The sequence below is a fragment of the Melanotaenia boesemani genome, chromosome 21, assembly GCF_017639745.1.
Source record: "Melanotaenia boesemani isolate fMelBoe1 chromosome 21, fMelBoe1.pri, whole genome shotgun sequence".
In the NCBI taxonomy this organism is placed as follows: Eukaryota; Metazoa; Chordata; class Actinopteri; order Atheriniformes; family Melanotaeniidae; genus Melanotaenia; species Melanotaenia boesemani.
In genome coordinates, this window is record NC_055702.1 from 8,731,600 (window position 1) to 8,759,073 (window position 27,474).

Below are 27,474 nucleotides of genomic sequence, written 5' to 3' on the forward strand. Positions count from 1 at the left end.
GGTTTTCATTGTGATTTTCTTTTAGGAGGAGATAACATTTACATTTTCTGCAGCAGTGGTTCCATTCTCTTTTCCCTGAGGACCCCTTCATGCAACTACCAAAAAGCTGTGGACCCCCACCGGCCCCATGTTGAAACCATGCTTGGCTTTATGCTTTTATTAGCTGCTTCTCACCATAAATGATGCATCCTGGCTGACTCCTTTCCTTTGATAAAACCAAAGTTAGCTATTTACCTAAATAATTAATGAGCCAATAAAAAAAACGTAAGTGAATTCACCTCAGCTCATCTCTGTGTGGACATGGCCTTCATTTAAATCACACCAGCTCTGAACAGTCAAAGCCTCAGGGACCCACTGTGCTCTTTGGGGACTCGCTTGGGGGTCCAAGGACCCCAGGTTGGGAATCAATGTTCTGCAGTGTTCCAGGTGAATTTATTCATGAAAAGTGTCACGATACTTATGACACTTCTGTACTAATCTAAGCTTTCTTTTGAGAGCAACAATATACATACAGCCCCTGTAGTCGTAAAGATAAACATCATTTAGTTTGGTTTTGCTATTTTAGACAGGAGGCAGAAATAATAGGTCTTGTGAAGAGGAGGTTAATGTTGTCCTATCTTTCCTTCAGTTTCCTTATTTCTATTCATATTAGGAGTTTACAGTATAATGAAAGCTACATTGTTTAGGTACCAGGGCACGTTACTGACTTATTAATTTATCCCAGTGTGAGCACAAAATGTAGATTTGTGTCACAGAGTTTGCTGTCATAAGTGTAACTCTTCAGTCATTCTATCAGTCAGCTTGTTCATTTTACTTTTTTCAGATAAACTTGGTGTTTCAGGGCCATTAGGTGGAGTTTGCACCAAAAAAAGAGACTGAATGGACTTTACAGAAACTATAACAAGGGAACAGCGGGAATGATGCAGCTTGTCAAGTCTTTTACTTTTTATAAGTCCATGTAACTTCAACTTCATCATCATCAAAGGGTGTACAGAAGACATTTCACATAAGTGCACCAGCTCTCTTTAACACCACTGTACACTCAGTAGCAACCTTTGAGAAACACCACAGTAAGGTACAAATTTTACACTGGCTGTGCTCATATGTGCAGTAGCTATCGCCCTGTTGGCAGAACGATTATCTCTTCTTCTGTCAGTGGACGATGAGGCACAGATGAAGCAGCATGCTGAAGATGTGGCTTTCTCTGTGTGCCTGCTGGCCCTGCTTCCACACCTCATTACAGAAAGGCTGGAACAGCTTAGCCCAGGAGTTTAATGCCCTTACCAGTACTGGATTCAATGGAGTTGGTTCATCAGACTTTTAACAACAGAGCTGAGCCTCAGTGATGTGATATTTCCCTTCATATTTCACTGTCCTTGATTTTGAAATCTGAAATTTATGTTGTCATACAGAAAGTTTGTAGTAAAGAGGTCACAATCAGATGTTCTGGAAAACAGCAGGAGCCTAATAGAAATGTAATTTATTCAAAGTGTTCAGGCTGTCACAGAGAAAAGGAAGGCAAATCTTGCCAGAAACTGATGCAGCTGACAGAGTGACAGAGCCTGAGGCAGATGATGAAGAGAATCGTGTATTCAAAGCGCCAACATGAAAAGAACATTCAGCCTTCAACACAAAATCAAAGTGGCACAAATAAGCACTTGTTGGCCAAAAAATTTTCCTTCAAGGATGGAGGGTTGGATTTGACATCAAAATGATGCTTTTTGTTTTCACTGCCAGACGCTGTCATTATGCACTCTGAGTGACAATAGTACCAAAGAGCAGCTCTATAGTTGCACTCTGGGTGGGTGGAAATGATTTTTTTTTCTCTATAAAAACAGCAGGCATGAAATCTGAATGCACTGACCTGTATTGATCTCATCAGGATGAATCCTTAGATGAGTGGGGGTGTGTGATGCGTGTGTTTGCAGTTTCCAGGGAGCAATCTGTTACTGCTGTTGCCTCACTGCAAAGAGGTTAAACACTGTTTTATTGCCCGATAGAGTAGAGAGCACACATCTGTTCCTTTTCTTGTTCACATCTCAGTCTCAGACATTTGCACAGAAACACAGAGATGTAACCTGTTCGGATAAAAATACATCCTTCTTTTTTTTCAGTGAAATGATTCTCTAACATTGGTGGTTCAATAGCGTGTTTGCTACATAAGTCAGGTGTAATCTGTGGGAAAAAAAATAATACAAACTTTTAAGCTCTGCTGCACTGTTACTATATGTGTAAGTACAGAGCTGTTAGCATGACAGCTCACTCTCAGTCTTGTGTAACCACCAGCAACAAGGGAAAAAAAAATGACTGAACAAATATCCAGCTTACAGTGTGAGTAAAAGACTCCTCTTGTTAGTGCTAGCAGCTAAAGTGAGCTTGGCAAATAAAAGGTGTCATTACCTTCCCAAACTATTTACAGATTGCCAGCCAGTGGTAAATTTCCTGGATGTCACTTCCTCTGCTTTGCTTTTATGTGGCTGATGGGTTTTCGCTTAGACATTCACTGTCAACCCAGAGGAGTCAGTGGAGTTTTCTTACCTGTAAGGACAGCACTGACAGCCTGCCACTCAACAAGCTGTAATTTCCAATTGAGTAGTTGGAAAAAAAATATAGCAGCTCATGTTTTTGTTTCAGGTTTGAGTCTTGAATGGAGGTTTGTATAAATGTTCTCCCTGTACTAATGAGCGATGTTCTGTATGTGTCTTTATAGATCTACAATGAGATGATCCGTGACCTGCTAAACCCATCCTCAGGCTTCTTAGACCTAAGAGAAGACTCAAAGGGTGTGATTCAGGTTGCAGGAATCACAGAGGTGTCTACCATTAATGCCCAAGAGGTGAGCGATGTTAACCATCCCATTTTTTTGTTTTCCTCATTATTAATCAAAATGTTGAGAAACTGCAGGTAAGAACTGTACCTGTGTGTTTTCAGATCATGGAATTACTGATGAAGGGCAACAAACAGCGCACCCAGGAGCCGACAGCGGCCAATCAGACGTCATCTCGCTCCCACGCTGTGCTGCAGGTGGCCGTCAAACAGCAGAGCCGCTGTCGCGATGTCCTGCAGGAGGTCCGCTTTGCTCGCCTTTTCATGATCGACCTTGCAGGCTCAGAGCGAGCAGCACAGGTGTGTGTATGTACTGAATGGAACTGTTTCATTTGCACAGTTATGTTTGGTTTGTGTGTGTGCAGATGTGTTTTTATCTGTGTGGTAATTCTGCTACCTTGAGGTGTTTTTTGCCATGTAGATTCAGCCCAGAAGACTGAGGGTCTGGTACTGTTGAATTAAACCTCTTTTATATCAGCCACGGCAAACCACTGCACAGTTTATGAAATTAATACACCACCAAATTTGCAGATGGGTTTATGTTACTGTTAGTGTAACACTGTGCTCTGCAGATATAGCAAAGCTTTCAGCTGCAGGAGATGGACTTTTTTTAGAAGTAATTATTATAGCTTGGTGGATGTTATAGCAGATAATATTCAATAGTTAACTCTCTCAGATTTGATTAGCTATAGCTGCAGCATTGAACATGTGCTGCATGTGGCTGTCAAACATCAGAGCGGCGTAACATCCTGCAGCAGGTCCTCTTTGTACGTCTTTACAGACTTCTTTTTCCAGAAACATGACCCCAAATAAACGCTTGTGTTGCTTTATATCAGGTGGGTGTGTAGATTGCAGTGTTTTCAACTTGATTTTATGGCTGCAAAGTAAGCCAAAAACAGTTCTGTTATTATTGTAGTAAAAAAAAATAAATTATCAGACCTTGCTGACAACCATAACTGATTTAATGAGCCATTTGCAGTTTCACTGCGTCCAGGCCGCCCGGGTTTACTTCCTGGACTTCCTGAGGCGATGCAAGGACTACAGCAATTATTGACCTTCTGATTAAGCAGTCAGATGACATTTTTTTTTAGTTAGCTGTGTTGTCAGTGGTAGGAATCTCTTGTTATTGTTGCCTATTTACCAAAGCGGTAGTGTGACACACCGTGAAATGAACATACAGCAGATGAAGACTGAAATAGTCCCATCTATACTACTGATGAAGAGAGTATATGGCCTCCAATATTAGCAGAAAATTGATCAAAACTTCTTTTGTATTGAATTTTGTATTGTATTGAATAAGAATTTTCTCTGCCTCCGAGGAGCAGCACTAATGGGGCAAACATAGTAAGTAATGCCATCTATTGGCCAAGACTGGAATTTGGCTCAGTGTGTCAACTAATCTGATATAACTAACTGTATGTGCACCCGGGAAAAAAGAGCTTTAAAGTCCTCTAAAAAATTAATTTAAAAAACATTTCTCACCATTGTTTTTATTTTTCATCAACTTGTCAACACAGTTTAAAAACCTTTTATTATCATTATTATTTATTTAGAAGTCTAAATTAGTGTTTAGGTCTAAAAATATATATCTAAATCCTGATGCATGAAAGTATGTAAATTTCCTGACTCTCCCCACCTATCAGTGAAAAAAGATTAAATATATGTAACCCAACCTTTGTCTTCAAGCCAAAGACCATTTATTGAAAGTTGAGCTGGTTGCCTGTGTTGCATGTTATACCCCATACCCATCATGTTTCCTGAGGGATTTCTATATCTGCCATCATTAGAATGAAGCATCGAAAAATACTTTGGGTTCAGAGGTTTTTTTCTCCTCATCTTTCAGACTCAGAATCGAGGTCAGCGGTTGAAAGAAGGAGCCCACATCAACCGCTCCCTCTTGGCTTTGGGAAACTGCATAAATGCCCTGAGCGACAAAAACGGAAACAAGTACGTCAACTATCGAGACAGCAAGTTGACTCGCCTCCTGAAGGTACTGCAGTTTATCAGGAAGATACTGTTCAGATCATTCAAGTTGACTTTAATTGCATGCTGTGCTCATTACAATCATCATCCTGCCTCTCATCTGTGAAAAATAGGACTCTTTGGGTGGGAACAGCAGGACGGTCATGATAGCCCACATTAGCCCCGCCTCTATAGCTTTTGAAGAGTCTCGTAATACTTTGACATACGCAGACCGTGCCAAAAGCATTCGAACACGGGTAAGCTCAGAACTTCCATGTCTCTTGTAAATATACTTCAGTTTAATAGATAAAACTGTGTTTTATAAATACTAAATCTTGTGATCTTGTTCTCATCGCTGTGTGCTTCAGGTGAAGAAGAACCTGATAAATGTGTCGTACCACATTGCTCAATACACCAACATCATCTCAGACCTGCGCTGTGAAATCCAGCGGCTCAAGAAGAAGATCGCAGATCAGGCGAGCCGCCAGCTTAGCTCAGACCGCGCTGACATCCGCAACATCCAGGGTAAATTTACTTGAAGAATATTCACTTGTTAAGCTTTGTAGTAATACCTGTTAATAACTGTATCATTTCTATTACATTATGTCTTACTGTTCATTTCTACACACTGGCAGCGGAGGTACAGGCCCACTCCAGCCAGCAGAGCCGTGCAGAGATGGATCAGTTGAGGGAGCAGCTTCTGGATGCCTTCCGCCAGCAGATGGAGATCAGGAGGAGCCTGATGGAGCTGGAGAACAGCAGCATGGAGATCCAGATCGATACCTCCAAACACCTTCTAATCATTGCAGAGTCAGTTTTTAGGATTTTTGTCACATTTCTCTCCAACCAGCCATCTAACAATCCTGAGTGGATCATTTAGGATTTCAGTGAGCGGAAAAAAATTGTTGAAATTTGACTTCCAAATTCAAAGCAGTGTACAGTGTTTAAGAATTGTGCTTTCAGCTGGTGATTATCACTGACAGGAACTTGTTTTTTAATCTTAGTTGGGAGCAGGAGCGGAGTAGGCGCAGAAGGAAGTGGCGTGCAGAAAGGAGGAAGGAAAGTGTCAACAAAGACGAAAGTGAGAAGGACTCAGATTCCTCGGAATCTCCCCCAGACAGCACAGAGACCCAGGAGGTGGCGGTGGCTCGAGAAAACCTGGTCACACTCATGGCCGAACAGAAAAAGATTCAAAAACAGAAGGTGGTTTTGTCTGTCAGCATCATGAAAACAACTAAATGTCCCTGCATCATCTTGCTGTAGATATTTGTGTACACTCCTGAACTCACTGAATCACCACTTGTGTCCCGTAAGGGGTTGCTGGAGTGCAGGTTTCTGCAGCTTCGGGAGCAAGCCCGACGCCTGGAAGAGCTGCTGCCTCGGAGGGTGAGCTCAGAGGAGCAGCATGAGGTCCTGGGCCTTCTCTGCAAGGTCCACGAGCTTGAAATCGAGAACACTGAGATGCAATCCCACGCACTGCTCAAAGACAACGTCATCCGGCAGAAGAACTTTGTGGTGCAGCGCTTTGAGCAGCACAGACACCTGTGTGACGAGATCATCCAGCAGCAGAGGCAGTTCATTGATGGTGAGTTTTCATTCTGGTTGTTGTTTTAGGTTAAGTCAGTTTCACTTTCTCTGAATATGCATCTATTTGTGTTCCAGATCACAGTCTGCCTGTACCGCCACACCTCCAGGAGCTGTATGATATGTACACAAGAGAGCTGGATGAGAGGAAACTGGACAGAGCCATGGCCCTAGATAAGGCAACCACCAGACACACCATCAAGGTAATAGCAGTAGGACAAAGCAATTAATTAACACACTTAAATATAGATAAGTGAAACAAGATGAGCACTGACACAAATCCTTTTTGTGTTTTTCTTTCCAGGAGGGATCTCTACCAAAGATCACCCTACCCATTCAGGGTCGCGACACCCTGCAGGATGTGGATTCAGACCAGGAGAGCATTCGCTACATGTGCTCCGATAACAGACGAGGTCAAGCCAAAATGCGCAGACACACCTTGCCCCCCATCCTGCCAGAGCCTGAGCTGTAAGAGGACTTGTTTTTTATTATTCATAATCTGTTTTTATAAAACTTTATATACATACATCACTTCTAACCTTATTCACTGTTTTTGCTTCAGAGACAAAGTTTTCAAGAGCAGCCCTCATGCCAGACAGATGAAGAACTCGGCTGTAATGACCCCACCTCCGATCCACATTAACGGGAAGGGCAACAGAGAGGTAATGATACTAATTGCTCTGAATTATTGCACTTCAGTGGCATCCCCAAAGAGGTGCTTTGTATCATGAATTAATAGTCAGATCACATGCTTTTTTTGTTGTTGTTTTTTTTTTTACTTTAAGCACCAAGCCTCTCTGTCTTAATAAGCACACACAGATCCTTCACCCTCATTTCAAGTAAATTTACACCTTTGTTTCATACTTGAAATAAGATAACAGCCATCTAGTTTTCTCTCTTTGAAAAATGCATCAAAGGTGTGAAGATTAACTAAACATTACTAGCTCTAGACTACAAAAGTAGCCTAGAGCTTTTTTAAATTTTGATTTTGGAGGCACAGAACTGATTGACAGACTGAAAGCAAAGAACTGTGGTTAATGTCTGGTCATATGACTCATTCCGCATGTCCTGCCTGCAGGTGCAGCCTCTGGCTCCTGACAGCTTCCTGAGCTACAGCCATCTGAGCTACAGTGTCAGCAGTCACCTGGACTCATCACCTGAGAGCAGCGAGGCCGGGACAGATATCCCCCTTTCACGAAATGGTAAGATGCTCTTTTGAGTGCATTATTCAGTGTGGGTTAGCAGAGGTCGGGAATGAGAGAATTGTTTGGCAGCTTCAACAGTAATGTGAGCAGATTTTACAAGGTTTTTGTTGGTAGTATTTCGGTAGAAGGAAGAAGGAAGTTTATCCTTTATGAGTTAAATTTATACTGTAAGAATCTTAATTTTAGAGATTGCAGTTGTTAGCGCTGTGTTAGTTATCAATCTAATGCCCAGTCCTGTAAATTATCTGCCAGCAATGTGCAATCTGCTTGGAGACATACAAATTACTAGTCTCAAACAAACAGAGCTGTTTAAACTGCAGTTTGCATGTGCACTCACTTAACATAGAAAAACATAGTAGGCTGCAATCGAACCAGTGACTCTGGATCATGGCACCAAACTGGTGCCACAAACAGCTCCACATCAGTAGCACAGCTGAGCAGTACCTTTCTGCAGCCCAGAAATGGTCTGTGCACAATAATACTGAAGTGCACTGTAACACTGTCAAGTCAAGTATAAAGTTGAAATGGATATACACACACTTTTTATAAAAGGTAGTTCAGCCTGTTTAAAAAAAAAATTAAAGGACAAATAAATTAAGACATTTCAAACTTATCTAAAAAAAATTATCTCATTCTCCATCACTTGGTTTCTTCTTGAAGTTGTTGCTAATCCAGAGAATGAATGTTATCTTAAACTCCTGGAGAAACACAAGACAACGTAGGTGAAAATACAGACTGAAATCCAGGCTACAAAACATGGAAAAGAAAAATCCTGTTGCAGGACTCAGGCTATATTTTAAACATTTCAAATATATTATCATGAGTGTAAAAGTTCTTTTCTGTCATGTCATCATTCTCAGTCGCAGAAACCCCTCTTCATGGCAACTATCATTACAGCCATGTCAAGCAAAAAATGGCTTTAGACAGGTTTGTTGCTGCAGTAGATGATTCAGAATTTGCTTTGAATCATTAATTTCTGTATGATTTATTCAGATACTGTCCACCCCAGTTTTTCTCACGGCAAGGAAAATTTTATAGAAAGTTTATGATGCAAACCACAGAAAAAAAAAAAAAAACAAACAAACAAACAAAAAGAAAACATCAGTGCCTTTTAGGCTCCATCTTTGATTTGCACGTCTTAAGCTTTGGCCTAAATCTGGCTCCTTGATTTCTTGTTAACCTGAGGTTTCTCACTGGTGTCAATAAGTAGCAATGCAGTTTAAGGTAATCAGCTCTCTGTCTGCACAGAGCGGCAACAGATCCTGAGAGGAGTCCAGAACATTGTGGTAAAAGCTGCCCGTCGACGCTCTAAAGCCCTGGAGGTGGATGCCCTGCGGTTACCCCACGCACCCTCTCCCCTGGACCCCAAAAAGCAGAAAAGCAGCCTTTCTTTGAGTGAGGCTCCCCCGAGAGGTTTACCGATGCGACGTGGCCGGCAGCCCAGCCCTGAGCTGAGACACGCCACCTCAGATGATAACCTGTCCAGCAGCACCGGGGAAGGACCTGGCCTGCAGGTGACCTGGACGCGACCTCGTTACCGCCAGGTTGCCACCAAAACCCAAACACCTCGTGAGGTGGACTTTGAAGCTCGTCGCAAGAAGAGACGCTCACGTTCATTTGAGGTCACCGGACAAGCGGTGGGTGTTTCTTGTTTTTTTCATATGCATACAGCAATAAATTGTGTTTTTCGTCTTTGCCATGGTTGAACTTTGTCTTAAATAATTAGTTATTAATGTTTTCCTCATCATCTCTGTTGTAGCTGCCTCAAACAAAGACAACCGCAGCTCAGAGGTTTCGCCCTCTGGACAGCACGTCAGACCCTCATCTCCACATTAATGGCCAACCCCAGGCCCCAATGCTGCGTCCTCAATACAGAGGGGTCCCTCCTCTTGCCAAAGTCAGGCCTCCTCACAACACCCAGCAAACAGGTAAACCATTATCGCATCACAACCAGTGGAGAGATTGTCATTCCTTACTCATGATCTGTCTGTTGAGCTTGTTTTATTTTTCTTCCCACAGGCTCAAACGCTGAGTCCTCCACAGCCAACATGAATAACTTGAAGCGAGCGCCTCAGCTTCGGCAGCCCCAGCCCCTCTTGTACGTCACCACCACAGGCGCTCAGCGCACACGCAGACACTGAGTCCAACACCAGCACCGACATCCAAACAGCTGAGTCCGAAGGGCAAACACTCAGAAAGCCTCCCCATTAAACCGAAACTGTGACGGACATGAGAATAGACGACACGCAACACACGCAGATCTCCTGCTGGATAAGCTTTGCTGTGGACACGGAGTGATGGCGCCGACAGGCTCTGAGACCCACATGTCTACAGACGCCAAAAATATGTGTTTTTCCTGTCAAGTGTTTTCGCTATATCTGTTTTTAATTACTCATGTTTTGTCAAGTCAGGATGATGTCAAGCTCAACATGAATACAAGACTACTGTTTGCTCTCTGTGAGTGTATATGCTGTTTTTAGCTGTTGGGGGATCCTTATCAGGCTTAGCATCACCGTGATAATGTGTATAAGTATTGAGGGAAAAAGACTAGCAGACAAAAATATTAACAGCAATGTGAATGTACATTGAGCTATGGCCTACTGTCAGAATACGTCAGCATAAATGTTTCTTGTAGTGAGATTGCGTTAATATTACATATATTTGGGGGAAAAAATTAACAATTTGACTTATTGTGTGCTTGTGGATTTAATATTGTATCCCTGCATTTCCACACTAAAAATTCACTTATTAAATGTTCTGTTTGTTTAGATTGACAGTAAAGCACAAGATGTTTTTTGGGTTTTTTTTCAGATTAGTTGGGTAGTGTTTTTAATTTGTTATTTAACAGTTGCCTTTTCTTTTATGATGTTGACATTTTTTTTATAATTACTACTTTCTGTTTTTTATTTTGTACTTTTTTTGTACTCAAATAAATTGAGATTAATTGTGTAAAATGTTGGTTATTTTCCAGTTTGCTGTCAGCTACATTGTGTGTTTGCAGGAAAGAGAAAGAAAAAAATGGTATTTTCATCATTATAGATCAAACCAAAACATTATGGATAGAGAAACCATTTTTATTTTTTAATTATTTTTTTGCATCCGGTCCTTTCGAAAACCACAGTAAGTCTTCACCATGAGTCCCGTTTCCATAAATAATTTCATTTATGCACATCACAACTAAGAGCAACAAAGGACAAATCTCCACCACATTTAAGCAATTCATTAGTTTCATTATTCGTCATTTTTAACTTTTCAATAGCTCATTAGTTTCCCTATAATTAGGTGAAAATATTTAAAATCACAAAGTTAAAAACTGCATGTTCCTGGATGCGTGAACAGGGTCAAAAGACTGCTAAACGCAGCTTTTCATGTGCTACCTCTATCCTCTTTTGTTCCCCAGGTGCAATAGCATATGGACCAGACTACAAACAAATGCCATAAAGGGAATATAAAATAGAATAAGATTAAACACAGTAAATACAAGCTACAGTAAACAACCACCACCAGCCACAGGTATATGAAAACATAACTAGCTATTGGTGATTACACCTGCAGGATGACACAGTAACTGTGTAGGCATGCGTGTTAGCAAGTGTGAGAAACCATTACTAAGAGAGTCACATTTGCAACTGAGCTTTTGTTGAAATTACCTCACCTAATGTGATTATACTGCGCATGTTCCTTTTCTTATTTCAGGTATGTCAGGATCCCAAACTGAGGCAACAGTCAGGCAAAAGGTTTAATTAACAAAGAGAGAGAGAATTAAGTTATGGATTGCAATGCTCAAACACAAACAGGATAATATGTTTGTGTTTTTGCAGATATGAGCATGCCAAGCTTAAAGGGTGCAGCCAGGTAAGCCAGTCTGATCAAGTTCATTTACTACCCAAAGACTCCAACTGCAGAGCCAGTAGAGAAGCAGGGGTGGTGTAACGGCTTTCAGCAACAAACCTAAAACACACATCAGTGCAATGATAACATGGAAAACTTTTCAGCAAGGAGAAAAAGAAAAGAAAATGAATCTTTGATGAACAGATTGTCTCTGGAACACACTGAGCCCACTCTTAATGCTGCCATTGCTTTAAATGTGCAGCTTAAGATTCACTGTGAATTTACTGCAGAAGATGGTAAAAAGAAAGATGTAATGTTAGAGTCAATGGATTCAATCAACAAAAGACATGTTAGACCTGCTGTAGAGATTTTCTTTAAGCAAAACAAGACTGTTGTAAAGTCAATAAGAAGCGTTTGTAATCTTAATTACACCAACAACCTCACCCAAATCAAAATCAGCACAATTTATGTCAAGAGAATTCAAGAAAAAATCTAAGAAAAAATGGAAAAACTATCTATTAGAACATATGTTACAAGCTCCCCCCCTACTGGTTACTCTGTGTAAATGACTCGATCCTCTTATGTTTCTTTCAGATGCTTCTGGTCTAGTTTGACTGAAGGAAAAACTTTAAAATAGGGAAGAAAATATATTTCTCTTTAAGCTTTTTTTCTGTAGCAACAGTCTATAACCATTAAAATTCTTTTTTTTTCTGCTGTTTGTCTTGATTCAGTGATTGTTCAGGTTGCCCTCTTCTCTTTGATTTATCTCTACAACTCTGTGGGTTGGACCAGAGCACTTTCATTTTATTTATTGTAGTTTTCTCATCAGTAATGTTGTGGTGGTGTTGGAGTAATGGCTCGGGCAGGCTTAATTACATTTTTATTAAGACACAGTATGCCAAACACATGCTTTGCAAAACAGCTAAAGGGTTAAAGATGCAACACTAATGACCCCAGATGAAAAATGCACCACGAAACTTAGAGAATAATCCAGCTGGGTAGAGAAAAGGGAAAGCACAAAAAACACGTCAGAGAGAAATGCTCTGAAAGTTGTCCAAACAAAGTCCACTGAGCTGTGTTTAATGAGGTGTTTAATGGCATATTTGTGCATGGGAGCACATCTGCATGAAAGGAGTTTTGAATACAAATTTATCAGCTATAGATTAAACAGTCTGGGTGTTAGCTTTGGGTTGTAGGCTGAGTCTGTTCAGAATAATCTGAAACCCAATTTGAAATGAGAGTTCGACCAGGAGTTTGATGGAAATGTATATTTATTCAGACTGTGCTACAAAGAAGAGCAGCGCTTATAACTCCAAACTAAACAGACAAAATGTGACCATTTTTTAAGAAAAATTCTGTAAAGTGGCAACAAAATGCTGACATGGAAAAATGAACTATTAGAAATAACTAATCTAGCTCTACTTTGACTTTTCTGAACTATCAAGACAACAACCAGTCAGAAAACATTAAAACTGATCTGTACATATTTTTGCACATGTATAAAACAAATGATTTAGTCTAGCTGTGGCCTTAGTTGAAGCTGAAAGCTACATATAATTATTCTGTGATTAATGATTACTAGTTTCTCCATTTTGTCTTTGAAAATAAATAATTCAAGTAAACAAGTAAGATCTTTCACATGAGTAGCCCTTTTTGTACTCCTATATGGTAGAAATGCATATGGATGCAATGCAGTGACACAAGATGTGATTTTAGCCTGTCCACTGATACTGAAAATCTTCCACTGACATGTTTCAAAATGTCCACTAGATGGTGGACAGTGCAACTGGTAGGCAGAGTATTGAACTGATTAGCTGTCCAGGTGGATGCACAGTGTGACATCTAATGAATGTTTTCACCACTGGCAACAAGAGACATCAATGTTACTTATTATTTGAATAAATGTTATTTCTTACATGTGCTTTACATGTAGGGCAATAATCAGAAAACAGGTCTGGGAAAATATGATTGAATATTAATTAAATACTTAATTTGGGCCATTAAGTTATTCAGATAAACTAAAATAATGAATACAACACTTTATACTCATACTGAGTACAACTAAATTTGGTTTAGAGAAAGACGGAAGTACCGCCTTCTCTTTGCCACATCTAGATTTTTGTCCAATGATTAACTGGCTAAATCATGATTGGCCTGTCAGATGACCAATGAGAAGCGGGATTACTATTCTGGGCGGTAGTGAATGTATGGCTGATTTGCAACCCGCCAAAGCAACAGTAGAGAAGAAGGAGAAATGTCGCTTGCTTCGACTCGGACCGTTCTAGGATCAGTGTCCTTTTAGGAAAAAAACAGACGGCACCTCGGTGAGTGGGACAGCCTTCACTAGTTGCATCCAAAGTTAAGGCTTAAGTCATTTGATGAATCAGGTATTAGGCTGCAGCTCCAGTTTTGTCCTTTTTATCTTGCGTTTCAGGCCTGCTAGACAGCAAAAAGGCAACACTAAAAGCTGTCGGCCATGATGAATGTTAGTTACCTTGAATTCTACCGTTTTAATAGAATTAATGTCTTTGTTAGTTTATAGTTTAGGGAGGTTTGCCGCTTAACTACAGCCCAGAGTTAACATCAATATTGACTTTTCCTGTTAAGAATAGTACACAAAATGGTATAGCTTAATTTTAGGGTTATATTTGAAAAGTTTTTAGCTAGCGCATCAGCTAAGGTCTCACACAGGGCGACACTCAAACCGTGCGGTCCCGTACAACGTAGCGTGATGTGTTCATTACTCCATATAAATGAGTTTAAATTACGTTATCAGTTAGATAGGCGTGTTGCAATTGTTTGTTTTGAAATATTTTACCGTCCTTTTGATTATTTTTTCAATTATAGACTTTTCTTGACGGGTTAATCCAAGCCATAGAGAAAGAAATGTCGCGGATACTTCTAATTTTTATCATTATATGTCTTGTATGTTAGAGGTTTTGCACGGGCTATTTATACTTTCCTTTTACCTGGAATTAAGTTGTGGATGCCTCTAGATGAGACTTGAAGCACATAGGGAATCACAATGCCACAGCCTCTCGGGACTGAATACTGGGAATTTCAGTGTTTTGCCAAAAACAGTGTTTAGTCTCCGTGTAGCCATGACCTTCAATTCAAACCTACATTCAGCTATGAAGACAAGTTTTACATAATTCGATGATATGCTTTAAAATCAGGCTTAGACCAAGAGTGTAACTTACAATTACTGATCTGCAAAAGAGGATCTGTGCCATCCTGTTACTTTAACAAGTTGGGATTGTGTTTAAATGTGAATAAAACTAAATGCAAAATGTATAAATCAATCATTTAAAAGAAGATGGTACAAAAATAAAGCATCCTTTCCAAAAACAAAAAAAATTGAGGCCATTCCTAGGAAAAGTATATGTTGCTCTTAAACCTGTATATTTATAAATACATTGGTAGGCCATGTATACTAATTCACCCTCATACCATTACTGGAAGCTAGATCGTCTGTCTCCTCTTCACTACAGAGGATGTGGTGGAGAGTACAATTTCCACATTAAAAAAAGTTAATTTTGAATGAAGTTGGGCTCAGACAGTATGGTCATGTCTGGGTCTTTTGATCAGGTATTGAGGTAATTAATTTGTATTATAAAACAAATTTCCAAGGACAGTTACAAATCAGATCCACTCATTTAACCAGATATTATTGAAATACTAAGACAGTAATATACTTGGGAGACAGGAATCTATCAATTCTGATGCCTTTCTGTTACAGAAAGAACAACAATTTCAAAAATACAATATTGTAGTGGTTGACATGCTGAATTAATAATGACAGCAGAGTTAACAGTATAACACAAGCACTTGAAATCCATATGCAGGAAGGGTCTCAAAGGATTGCATATCTCTTAACCACAAAGCAGGATGGGAAATATGCAAATGAGTCACCCCAGAGGGCCAATCACCGCAACCTGCTACAATATAATTGTAGTTCCATGTTAATTACCAAGACACAAATGAAACCAGTTCTCATTTATGTTATTGTTCTGAGAGTTTTGTTTTCCACAGATGCAAACTATACTGGATTCTTAAAGTACCCCAGACACTGACATAAAAAAAGAAAATGCACATTTAGTGCTTTGTAGATGTGTTTATTAAGATTGTGTCTGTTCTGATCCATTTTAAAGACAATCTGAGAGTGAGTTTAATTGATCTAACTGTGAAAATGTTTTCTAAGAAAAGTGAGCCTGCATCAGTATAATACGAGCTGCTCTCAGTGGACTATGTGACTTCACAAGGTGCCACATTGTCAAACTGCCATTTTTACAGTCTAAACACAGTAAAGCCAGCATCACTAGCGTTAATTACATGAATCAAGGTTCTATAGCTTAAAAGTATGATGACATTGGTGTGTTAATGCTGATATTTCACTGTCAAAATTAATGTGATATAACTTCTCATTTATTTTAACTGAGTGTTACAACTGCTCCTGATCATCCAACCACAAACAGAATACTGCTAGCAGCAGAAAAATATCAAAAGTTACTCATGTAAGGGAACAACCTTGGTGAGCGTTAGCAGAGTGAGTATCTTCACTCTGGTTTGCTTCTGATTAGAAGAATTATACCCCAAAGAAAACAATTTTCAGTCATTGAAACTTCACTTCATTACATTTTCTTCCAATACTGTGATCAGTTTAAAGTTTATTTTATAATAAAGTGAAAAACAGGACAATGCAATTCTCAGGTACTAACTGTGCTTTTCTTTTTGCTTTTTTCAGGTAAAACTTGTTCTGTGGTGTTGCCATGAGTGGATTAGAATCATGAAACTGAATTAAACTTGGAACTGTTTTAATGTGAGACATATTTTTTTTTCTAAAAAAAGAGAAACTCAGCTAATATTCCCCTTTTGTCAGGTCAGCTTTAGTCGTTACCATTTGAGATTTCTCCTGCATCTGGAGAAGTAAGATTTCAGAAAAGACATGGACCCGTCTGCTCGCATGGTGGGCCTGGATGCCCAGGGGAACATGCTCTTCACAGTGGTAAAGCCAGTTATGGGGATTTTTCAGGTGTCTTCAGAGCAAGAAAGTGGTGTTTCACAAGGGGACATGGGCCTACAGGGTTTGTCTGAGAACACATTAGTGCTCCCTCAGGAACAGAATCAGGCTCCACTAGAGCAGAACCAGATGGAAATGCACAATGTTCAGCCTCATATTCAGCCTCAGATGCAGGTTTCTGCCCCAGTCCAGACCGAGGATGTGTCCCAGAATCAGGAGCTGCCCTCTAACTCAAGCACAAATTCACAATCCATCAGCCACATGCCATTTGCAGAGGTGTCGTCCCTCCTGGATCCCAACATGAAAGGATCCAAGGCTCGTAAGTGGGCGATTTTGTCAAGCTGTGCAAACTTTGAGGTTACAGTCACGTGTGTGTGTGTGTGTATGTGTGTGTATGTATGTATATATATATATATATTTATATATAAAATATATATATTTTTTTTTTAAATATTTTAATATTTTTTACATAATCAAACTTGCAAATGCGAGTGAATCCCACTCTTGCTGGGCTAATTTGTTGCTTCCTCTCTTCAGGAAAATATCTCATCTCATATGATGAAATTAAAAGGCGCCTGCAGGCCCCAGAGAAGATGTCCCTGCGATCCTTGGCAGCGTATACTCGGGTCAGCAGAGGCCCAGCCAGCAAGAAAACACTTCTGGAGTCACTTAATGTCCTCGGCCTCACGCCAAGCACAACTACCTCTGTATCCTCTTCGTTCTCTAAACTCACTGAAGGTGACGGACATAAAGAGTTTGTGGAAGAGTTTGAGTTTGCAGTGTTTTTAATTAGATTTTCATCTTTTTTAGGTGACACCAGAGCTCTGTGTGAAGACATGAAAGACTTTGCACACGATTACATCGCCTATGGCAACATGGCTAAACAACTCATCCCTGAAACAAATACAGTTCAACATTGGTCCAAAATTATTGAAACAAAGTATGAATGTACTTCAATTCCTTATGTTTATTAAAATCAGTACAATAGATAGATTCAGAATCACTAATGTCCCCCTTTTTCTACCAGGAACCACCTTGAGGACATGAGAAAATGTTTCAGGGATCCGGTTAACAGTGGCGCATTTGACAACGTCACTCACGGCCTCGGTCTTGGAATGTTGGACGTTGCACTGGACATGATCGTCATGGTGATTGAACAGCAGATCCGCATCCTGTCCGGCGCTGCAGCATCAGATCCACCCGATTCGGGTCCGTCTTCACGTCGCATCCGCAAGCGTCACCGCAAAATCCACTTGACTGACAGCGAGAAGCTTCACAAAATGTCTGATGGTCTGAAAGAGCACGGGAAGATCCTTTCGAAAGGAAAGGTCCGAGCCAGAGCCAGGAAAAAAACGAAGCCTGAGACTGGAACTTCTGTCCCAGTAGAGAGTCAAGAAGAGCAGAACAAAGCAGATGATGTGGAGAATAATGTCCTCACCCTGGTCTCTGTGGGTTATGAAACTGTTTCTAGTGGTCTCAGCACTGGAGGAACTGTTTGACATCTGATCACGTGACCATTTTAAAGACCTAGTTACAGTAATAAGAAGGTTTCTAATGACAGAGGCCACATCAGAGTTTTATCATGCCCACTGTTTTTCATTCTTGTAACTTGAGTAGATTTCTCTTTTCTCATTCTTCAATGCTATAGTTAAAGAGCTGGATGATCAATAATCCATAATACCTGAAATAAAAGGAGCACATCTGCAGGGTAGGGCTTTACGCAAGAATTGAGAACTGGGCCTCACATTAAAATCCAGGTAAAATGTATAGTTTATCACCTGTTTTCTTTATGCAGGAAGTTATGGGATTTAGTTTTAACTTATGTTCAGCAAAGAAAAATGACAATTTTTGTTGGCAGAATTTGGTGGCTTTGAAGGGTGGACAGCTGGATGATGGCAAGGTACAGTGTTTAAAATATGCTAAATACATCACGTACAGTATATTGCTATAATGCACCTTACTGCTAGCTCCATCCTCAGCACCACGCTGGTTCTAATCAATGCTGGTTCTCTTGCTTTTCTGTCCAAACTGGAAAAACAACGCAGTCCACTGTAGGCATTGTTTCCCCAATCCTAATTTGAATTTGTTGGTTATTACCTGACTTCAGCAGACAGAAAGCTCTTGTGCATTAGATATGACCCAAAAAAAATGTCATTGATGGAGTGTGAAATGATGGTGTGCACACCAAAAACACTCACAGCTTCATTGACTGCACACACTTGTCTGCTTAGTGTATAAGGTCCACCCCTAAGAAAGAGCTGACTCATTCAGCTGTTTGTTAGTTATTAATAAATGTGAAAACGTGAACCGTTCATGGCCGGGGTCCGCTTTGTCAGGATTGGGTAACATGTTATCGTAGTACGCTGCCTTAAAATTAGGGCCTCATACAGCCCAATTTCAAAGACACTTAAGCATCCCGTAAGATTGGAAGTGGCTCTGGCCAAGCGCAACACAGACATACCAGCCTCTCCAAATCTGACAGCTTACATTTTCCATCTCAAACGTCATACAAAAAAACCCAAACTATGAAATACTTAGTAACTGTTTCATAGCGGGATATTTGCTGGGCAGCAGTCAAGTGCTGAAATGTGGCTTTATGCTTGTGTTTTTGCACTGATTAAACAAACAGGTATCCATATTTATATTAGTTTCCACTAAACAATCAACTCATAGGCTCAAGCTAATGGATTTTATTTTCTTTGGAAACTTTTTTTGAGAGCCATTTCCCTGTTTCCAGTCTTTTAATGCTAAGCTAAGCTAACTTGCTATATGCTTGAGACACATGTATTAAAGTCATAGTTAAAATCATGAAGCACATTGCTCAAAATATCAAACTATTCCTTAATTTTTAGTACCAGGTTTCATATATATGCAGCGTGAATAAATAAAACATAATTTATTTCCATGCTATATTTTCAGTAAAAGTTGTATATTTGTACATATGTAAACATGTTAGAGCACAGAAAAGGCTCAGTGTCAAATATCAGGTCAGGTTTATATGTATATTTGCTGGTGGTTCGGTGTCTCCTGTTATTCTGTTGTATTTATTGTTTAGTTTTCTAGCTCTGTATGAATGTTTTAAAAACAAATTTCTGAACAAGTAAGAGTAAAATATGGATTTACTTTGCTACTATCATGCTTTTCTTTTCTTTTGGCTATATATGGAGCAAATTACGAAGCTGGGAAAGGGAGTTTGTGATAATAAAGATCTGTTTAACTACAGAGCTATAGGATGGAGGGAATATTTTAATAATGTAGTTTTTAAAAAACCTAGTTCCTGCTGAGTTTTTTTTTTTTTTTTTTTTTTTTTTTTTTTTTTTTTTCTTTAAGAAGGTGATCAGGGTTTGGTTCTAAAGTGTGTACTTGATCGGGTTAAAGCCTGATGAGCTGGACAAATGCCATCTAACAATCCACCTGTTTACAAAAACAAATGCCAGATCCCCACCTGTCCATGTTGTTTTGGCTCAGATGTTCTAGAAGCCGAAAGGCATTATGGGAGATTTTAGGCCGGTAGGAATACACTCAGCAGAGTCAGCCAAGTGCTAATACCTTAACCACACACACACATGCACGAGGGCGCAGCTTTAGTGAGGATTTTCTCTGTATTAACCCTAAGACAGAACAGAGGGCCAGCCAGAGCACAAGGAGGTGAAGCAAGACAGACGTGAGCACGAAGAAGACTTTTATTCAGCACAAAACAACTTGAAAGGAGGTATGAAGTGCAGCCAGGTGAGGTTCAGGTTCAGATTGGTGTCCTAACTGCCACAGCTAATGACTCCAAAGAGCTGTGCTAAAAGGAAAAAAAAGAAAAGAGGGCAGTTTCATGAAGTGCTCTGTGTTTTGGAAGATGTCAACCTGAGAGTTTCACCACCTGTGGATCAGAGACGGCAGGACGGGGCAGTATGGGGCACCCTAATGTGCCTCTCACATACAAACATGCACGGACTCACAAAGATAAACACATAACCAGTCGACTGCAACCCTACACACCAAACGGTGAGTAGATCAGCAGCATGACTGATACTGTGAAGTTAATACATGTACTGTATGGCCTTGAGTTTGGCTTTAACGTAAATGTAGTTCAGCCAGCATAAACTATTTATTTTCTTCACACTTTAAAACAGTTTGCCAGGAAATTTAATACGATGAAAGTGCTTCATTAAAAGAGTTAAAGGAAGATACCAGCATTTGAATGAATGAATTGTCTCATCTCCTAAATAAATTTTTCTACAATTTCTTGCATCAGTTATATTGACTTTTCTCTTAAATTGTAAAACAGAAACACAGTAAATGTCGCATGGTTGCCAGTGAATGCATCACTGTACTTTTATTTTACAAAATGTAAAAAAATAAGCAAAATAATTTTTGTGTAGTAACCGTCTATTACCATATGTGATGAGGCAAACATTATTGTATTACATTATTGTATTATTGTATCCACCAAGGGCCAAAAGACAAGTAACAGATTGTGTACAACAGGGTTTTGAGCCAGGTTTTTGCCATTAAATGATGCAAAAGGTCTCAGAAACTGCATGCATCAAATATACACATAGCATGATAGGGTCAAAAGGCTCTGATTGTTATTGTTCTGGCCCAGATTATGGATTGATCATGAGGGGAAAAAGGCAGTTGTGATATCAGAGATAAAGCATTGCTTGCTGTTTATGTCTAAAAGATTTCAAAAGTTTCTTTGTCAATACATTTCTGAATGTGATGAACCACACGTTGCAAAGCTTCCATTATTAATGGTAAACTTTTGTATCAATACACATCAGTACATCAGTCAGTGTGCTAACAGATTAGATATACGATATAGATTGAAATGATTGTTTAAGGCTGTTAACTTGAGACTCGTGTTAATCATCTCATTATCTGGGAATAACAAAGCCTGTTATTTAGTGATCAAGTTAACTATTGTGTAATTACAGGAGAACAAAATAATTTCCTCTTATGATTTAATAAAGGTGGCTGAAAATGTCAAGTTAGACATGATGAATTTACTGACATCTTCTATGGAAGCTTATTAAAGCAGAAACGTTGGGGTTGTTCAATCCTTTATTAGTGCCTGCTATCAGAAGATATTCTCTTCTAATAAATTTACTGATGCAAACAGGACCACATGGTTATTCCTTCACTTATTGTTTCAATATGAAATGAGTCACAACAGTGTAGTTAAATCAACTAAACACTCCTTTTTTTAAGTTTTCCATTAAAATCCTGTCATTGCAAGATAAACCAAGGGTAGTTTCTCTAGACAATGAAGCAAATGAACTTTGAAATCTTGATAAAATAATCTACTCTTGAACTCAAAATAATTGCTTTAAAGTAAATATTTCAGAGCATAGCTGACTCCTGTATGAACAAGGAGAGGCTAACATCTGGATTTTGAACAAGTAGAAACTGTTGAAAGAAAATGTATTATGTAGCTTATTTACCACTTAAAGTGTGAAAGTGAAGGTCTAATAGAGGCCACGGGTTGTGCTTTTTTATAGTCAGTTTGGTTTTGTATTCATGCTTTGGTGTCATATGTGGTACATTGTGGTTATAAATCTGACTGCCCCCCAAAAAAGAAGTCTCCACCAAAAAAAAAAAAAAAAAAATAGAAGAAAAGGCCACACACTAATAATTTGTTGGACTGTCTTTAGCTTTAATTACGGCAGCATTCGCGGTGGCATTGTTTCAGTAAGTTTCTGCAATGTCATAAGATTTATTTCCATCCAGTGTTGCATTAAACTTTCATCAAGATCTTCTATTGATGATGGGACAGTCAGAAAGAACAAAATAACCTGGTTGTTTAGCATAATCAGGTATCAGCTGACCTTTATTCTCTGGGTACAACTGCAGCAACCCCAGATCATTAAACTGCCCCCGCAGGTTTGTACGGTGGACAGTAGGCATGATGGGTGCATCACTTCATCTGCTTCTATTCTTACTCTGATGCTTCCATCACTCTGGAACAGGGTAAATCTGGACTCAGACAACATGACTTTTTATCCATTGTTCCAGAGTCCAATCTTTATGCTCCCTAGCAAACTGAAGCCCTTTTCTCCGGTTATCCTCACAGATTAGTGGCTTTCTTATGGCTACACGACTGTTTAGTCCCAATCTCTTGAGTTTCCTTTGTTTTGTGGGTGTGGAAGCTTTTACTTTCACTATTAAACATAGTCTTGAGTTCTACTGTTGTTTTTCTTAGATTTGACTTACCAAACATTTAAGTGTTCACTGATCATGATCACAATCATTTAGGATGTTTCTCCAACCACATTTATTCCTGGAAAATTATGTTTCCCCACTATCCTTCCTGTTTTTAATAATGCGTTTTTAGTTTTTAGCCTAGTTTTAGTAGTTTCTTCAGTCTTCTTACATGTTTTCTCTGCTTGATGATTTGAACTTTCTAATACAGACAAAAAAACAACAACAAAACAAACAAATAAAAAAAAAGAAAACAGGGCTTTTACCTGAGCGGTAGCCACAGAGTGATGACAAATAATATAACTGACACATAGAAACTCAACCACACAAGCACAGCAACAAATAAAATAGTACAATAAATTCAATAACTTATAATACACAAAAATGTGTAGTTAGGAAAACCATAAAACCAGTGCTAAGAAACAATATAAAATCTATTAAAAATATATAAAATCAATGTAAAAACATAAAAATAATAAAAATAAACAGTAGTCATTTAAAGCAAATCATTGATCTGTCTCTGGCTTTATCTCTTTGTGTTTAAAAGTTTAATTGACACAGGGACAGAGGAGTTTTTAACCCTGTTAAACCTGCATTAAGGGACTATGCTTCTCCCTACTGAGGGCAGCTCATACTCTATTCTTCTCTATTTTTCCATACTGCATCTGTTCCGAATGAGCTTTAATTTGCAGCCCATTTCATGACTGATTTTTTTTGTTTCTCCGCAGACAATCTGAACAATGCACTAGGTGCTATCAGAGTACTTGGCATGGAGCTGATTGAAGATGAGCTGAAACCCCACCTCAACACAGTGCTGGCTAACATTAAGGAGAGGAGTGAGTTCATTTAGCTGCATTTTTATGTCATGCTATTATTTAAGCATCATCTATAACACTATGCCAGGCAGCAAAATAATATATCAAAGTTTAGAATAAATTTGTTGTGTTACCAGTGTTTAGATTTTTGCATCACAGGTCTTACATATAAATTCAATTTAAAAAAAGATTTGTTTTTATTCAAATACAAACAACAGCCACTAATCTAAAGATAAAACCTGTTACGAAAGCACATCTATGGAGAGTGTGAGCCTGCAAAAACATGAAGTACACAGTTGATGTTAAGCTGTGTGTGTCTCCCAGCATGAGAGCCACAAGCACGTAGATAAAGAAGGGTCAGGGAGGTCACATGCAAGAGTGTTGCTAAAACTGACAAGAGGATTTTTTTCAGGACAATTCTGCTCAAAGATTAAAGGTGCACAGCAACCACAGCTTCACAAACAAACAGTTTAGATGGTTTCATCTCAGGATAAAATGTTTGCAGGCTCTAGTCATCTAAAGTTTGGGTAATTTGTCATACTAACTGTTCTTAAATGTAATTTTGTTTTGTGTTCAGAAAAAGGCGCTGCTGAGCAGGTAGTAATCAGCGGCATCCTGCCGATCCTGGCCTTGTCTCTGAGGAAAAGGGGGCCTCTGACTCTGCTGACTGCAAAACTGGTGGCTGAGCTTGCCAAGGAATGTGGGTTATTCACACAGATATAGGCATCATTTAATATTTATTAATAAAGTTTATTCTAAAGAATAATTGTTGGAACCGACTTTTTTTCTTCTTTCTTTTCATTTTTTTTGTTTGCTTCATTCTTGGCTTTTTATTTTTATAAACATACTTTTTTATTTCATTTCAGCCGTGGTTCGCAAAGGTTTCGGGGATGCAGGCTTGGTTACGGCTCTGCTTTCTGTGCTGACCAGTACAAATGAAGAGCTGCTCATTTACGCCGCGAGAGCCATCTCACGCATGTCTTATGACAGCTGTAAGTCAATTAAAACAATAAAAATACCAACTGACAGCTGTTACATGACATAAATCCCGAAAAGAGGCCAAGCCTTTAACCAGGATTCTCTAGTCTCATTTATATGTGACAAAGACAAGGTGAATAGGAACAATAAAAGCAGAAAAAACCTCCAATCTAATCTACAAAAGTGTATCCACTTAATTAAGGTTTATGCTTGTTTTAAAACTGACCCAATGTGTGTTAGGGGAATTGAAAAAGCAGATCAGATTAAAATCTTTGTTTGTTTGAGATGGAAAACAAACAACAAAAAAAAAGAATGACAGACATAATAAACTATAATATCCCAGAGAATGACAGCTATGAAAGTAATCGCTGAAAGAGCTCTCCTCATTCCTCTTGTGGATGTTCACTGTAGTTGTTTTATTTAAACTCCTTGAAGTTTGTTTCTAATTAGTGCATCTACTTCTTTTACTGAATTACAGCTTCTAGCAATGGCAACACAACAAAGCCTAGTTTATTTACTTCAAAGTAGAAAATTTTATTATTTTATTATAAAATTATATTTTAAAAGCTCTAAGCACAAACCAAATATTCAATGTGCCTTAAAGCAATGCTCTCCTTAATATGGCTGTAATAAAAGGAGTCAGAAGTTATCTCGGTCCTTCAATGATATGTATGATTATGATAAGTGTTAAAGTGGTGATATGTATTTTTTTTTCCTCTCCAGCTAAGCAGCAGGAACTGTTACTACGGCGAGGTGCGGTGCCTCGTCTTGTTGCCATTCTCCTTCGATTTCCTGATAGAGAATTCCTGGAGGAGGTGTGCCTTCAGGCCCTCTGTAACCTTAGTGGCATGGCAGTGGCAGAGGAGGCTGGAATGATCTGGGAGAGAGGAGCGTCCGTGAGGCCTGGGGAGTCCGTGTTTCATGGCGTTTCTCCTCACACGTGTGGTTTTGCCTCTTCCGTAACTCTGGTTCGTGTGTCTCAGTGGGGTCCGGGTCAGTATGTGGTCAGCATCGAGGACTTCCAGCGCTGCTCCTCTTCTTTCTGGAACCTTCACGGGAACAAACGGGCCACACGTTGGTTCCCATTCTTCAGTTTGGGCAGCTGTTCAAATTTTTTGAAGGTGATCAAGTTCTCTACGAGGAACGTTCCTCGGACAAAGAGTCTGAAGACCAGAGTGTTCCACACATTCTTGTGATGGCTTAAAAGCGGTAAACATGGTGGCCAAAACTAACTGAACTTAAAATTAAATAAAAAAAAAATAAATAAAAAAAAAGCAACTGCTTTAATGACGGGCTTCATCAACCGCAGAAGTCAGACGTTTGGGATCAGCATTACAAACACTGTTCCTGTACAACCATTCGGAAAACCAGTCAAGTCTCTTTAGTAAACAAGTTGGTCAGTCTTAGCAATACCTACGTGTTGGTTGCAACAAATGCAACAAACACACTAGTCATTATGTTCTCAAAGTTAACAAAGAACAGGTGGATCGTACTATATGAGTGACTGATTTAATGACATGCGAGTAGTCAGGAATGCTAATAAAATATTACTGCAGTTTTCTCACCGTGTGTCTGAAATATGATCTTCCAGTCAGAATTTCCCAGTGGCAACTCAAATATTCTGGCTTTCCAGTTAATGTGAAATGCATAAATGTCTCTTTACAATTCCTGTTTCCATTTCCGTTTGTTAGTCAAATTTAAAGTTTACAGAAATCAGGCAGTTTTGCTAAGAAAAAAAGGGCTTTCACTTCCACATGTTTATGGTAAAATATTCAGTAACAGTTTAGAACAAAATATGGTTCATCTAGTGGGAAAATGACAACTACAAATAAAAGAAAATCACAGAAAAATCGGTATTTAAATATGATGTAATAATGATGCACATCCCAGCAATTTGTTCACAAGTGCTTGAAATATTGAGAATGTTTTTTCTACAGCACATAGATTTAATTTTTAATTATGGCCTCATTTAATGTTTCTCTATATTGAAATCATCTGGATTTATTTGTCATTACCTTTAATTAATAAAATAAATTTTATCTTCAACCTGTGTTTATTTGTTATAAAAAAAGAGTATTTTGGTCTAACAGGTACCTATGACATATCAAAGAATATTCCATGTTTTACATTGTTTACATGTATTTTATGAAGTGGGATTCATACCATTGTTAATCCATCAAGACATTTTGATTTAAAGATAGAATATTTCCTTAAAAACTAGCACACAAGATAAGTTTGTCAAGTAAGTTATCTGTAAAAAGTGTTTGAAAAAAGGCAGAGACAGATTTTTTGGATCCAAGTAATTTAACACAGATTATTGGCTGATATAGGTTTTAGTTTAGTATTTACATTTTACTGGTTTACAGTTTCAAACTACACATTATAAATGCATTAATGTCAAATAAATATTTTAAATTAAAGGGAACATTTCATTTTATTTAAATGAAAAATATTTTTTGAGAAAATTCAATAATTTTACAATGTAGAATTAAAATTTTCCAGTATTTTCCAACAATATTAAAGCAGCACTACTGCGCTGCAGATTTTTGCACTTTGGTGCCCCCTAAAGGCTGTTACATACTCCACAAGAAGCGAGAACATCTTTTTTGTTTTTGAGGCCAAGAGAACAAAATTATGTCATTTTGCTCCTGTGAACGTAAATGGGGACAGCTTGCAGCTTATTCTTGACACATCAGCCAAGCAGAACTTCGCTCTTGGGGGGGCCCAAGGAAGTATTTTGTAATTGGTCGGACATTTGAGGTGGGCGTTTTTAACGCGAAATGCTTGAATCGGAAGGTTGAAACTTCTGCATTTTCCTTGAGGCGAGGCTGAACGGAATGTTTGAATAAACAGCTGATTGAGGTGGTAAGAAATTGCGTAAATGTATAGAACACGTGGGATTTAAAAACATGGACACTGCCGCATGCACAACACCACCCTGCCAGAGACAACGTTTCTTGTTAAATATGAAACAACCTAGTCAGCTTCTCATTGCACATAAAACCACAGACATCCCCCCTGCACTAATCCCCAACCCATCTCAAACTAAGCTTGTCATGGA

The 27,474-nt window shown here is 38.9% G+C and overlaps 3 protein-coding genes across 5 annotated transcripts in view; all 3 read left to right on the plus strand.

Moving 5' to 3' along the window:
- kif19 (kinesin family member 19) overlaps positions 1-10,481 on the plus strand; it is a 31,608-nt gene extending 21,127 nt beyond the window's left edge. The window contains exons 6-20 of the mRNA XM_041974972.1: positions 2,711-2,836; positions 2,932-3,126; positions 4,670-4,816; positions 4,923-5,045; positions 5,157-5,313; positions 5,424-5,598; positions 5,793-5,991; positions 6,103-6,373; positions 6,451-6,575; positions 6,677-6,840; positions 6,935-7,034; positions 7,451-7,574; positions 8,826-9,214; positions 9,337-9,505; positions 9,597-10,481. Coding sequence (XP_041830906.1) covers positions 2,711-2,836; positions 2,932-3,126; positions 4,670-4,816; positions 4,923-5,045; positions 5,157-5,313; positions 5,424-5,598; positions 5,793-5,991; positions 6,103-6,373; positions 6,451-6,575; positions 6,677-6,840; positions 6,935-7,034; positions 7,451-7,574; positions 8,826-9,214; positions 9,337-9,505; positions 9,597-9,718 — 2,586 coding nt within the window. The 3' untranslated portion in view covers positions 9,719-10,481. The remainder of the gene's footprint in view (positions 1-2,710; positions 2,837-2,931; positions 3,127-4,669; positions 4,817-4,922; positions 5,046-5,156; positions 5,314-5,423; positions 5,599-5,792; positions 5,992-6,102; positions 6,374-6,450; positions 6,576-6,676; positions 6,841-6,934; positions 7,035-7,450; positions 7,575-8,825; positions 9,215-9,336; positions 9,506-9,596) is intronic.
- A 3,144-nt stretch (positions 10,482-13,625) lies between these two features.
- Positions 13,626-19,561, plus strand: si:ch73-127m5.2 (uncharacterized protein LOC561202 homolog). 2 transcript variants are annotated; one of them, XM_041974445.1, is made up of 5 exons: positions 13,626-13,732; positions 16,153-16,747; positions 16,966-17,166; positions 17,239-17,368; positions 17,456-19,561. In XM_041974445.1, exons 2-5 carry the CDS (start codon positions 16,354-16,356, stop codon positions 17,925-17,927), a joined length of 1,197 nt encoding a protein of 398 aa, XP_041830379.1. In that variant the 5' UTR covers positions 13,626-13,732; positions 16,153-16,353; the 3' UTR covers positions 17,928-19,561. The 2 variants fall into 2 exon arrangements, with proteins under 2 accessions (XP_041830379.1, XP_041830380.1); XM_041974446.1 differs by lacking the exon at positions 13,626-13,732 and adding an exon at positions 14,771-15,954.
- si:dkey-21e13.3 (uncharacterized protein LOC100150043 homolog) lies at positions 18,290-26,407 on the plus strand. 2 transcript variants are annotated; one of them, XM_041974447.1, is made up of 6 exons: positions 20,051-20,140; positions 20,276-20,424; positions 23,349-23,456; positions 24,013-24,135; positions 24,302-24,427; positions 25,137-26,407. In XM_041974447.1, exons 2-6 carry the CDS (start codon positions 20,331-20,333, stop codon positions 25,607-25,609), a joined length of 924 nt encoding a protein of 307 aa, XP_041830381.1. In that variant the 5' UTR covers positions 20,051-20,140; positions 20,276-20,330; the 3' UTR covers positions 25,610-26,407. The 2 variants fall into 2 exon arrangements, with proteins under 2 accessions (XP_041830382.1, XP_041830381.1); XM_041974448.1 differs by lacking the exons at positions 20,051-20,140; positions 20,276-20,424 and adding an exon at positions 18,290-18,328.
- The last annotated feature ends 1,067 nt before the right edge of the window (positions 26,408-27,474 follow it).

Excerpts from the sequence above, each read along its gene's own strand:
- si:ch73-127m5.2 (XM_041974445.1), top strand. The coding sequence starts at position 16,354 with ATGGACCCGTCTGCTCGCATGGTGGGCCTGGATGCCCAGGGGAACATG. Across the intron at positions 17,167-17,238 it reads GTTCTCTAAACTCACTGAAG|GTGACACCAGAGCTCTGTGT; the intron begins GTGACGGACATA and ends CATCTTTTTTAG. Across the intron at positions 17,369-17,455 it reads TCCAAAATTATTGAAACAAA|GAACCACCTTGAGGACATGA; the intron begins GTATGAATGTAC and ends TTTTTCTACCAG.
- si:dkey-21e13.3 (XM_041974447.1), top strand. The coding sequence starts at position 20,331 with ATGGGGCACCCTAATGTGCCTCTCACATACAAACATGCACGGACTCAC. Across the intron at positions 20,425-23,348 it reads GCAACCCTACACACCAAACG|ACAATCTGAACAATGCACTA; the intron begins GTGAGTAGATCA and ends GTTTCTCCGCAG. Across the intron at positions 24,428-25,136 it reads ACGCATGTCTTATGACAGCT|CTAAGCAGCAGGAACTGTTA; the intron begins GTAAGTCAATTA and ends TTTCCTCTCCAG.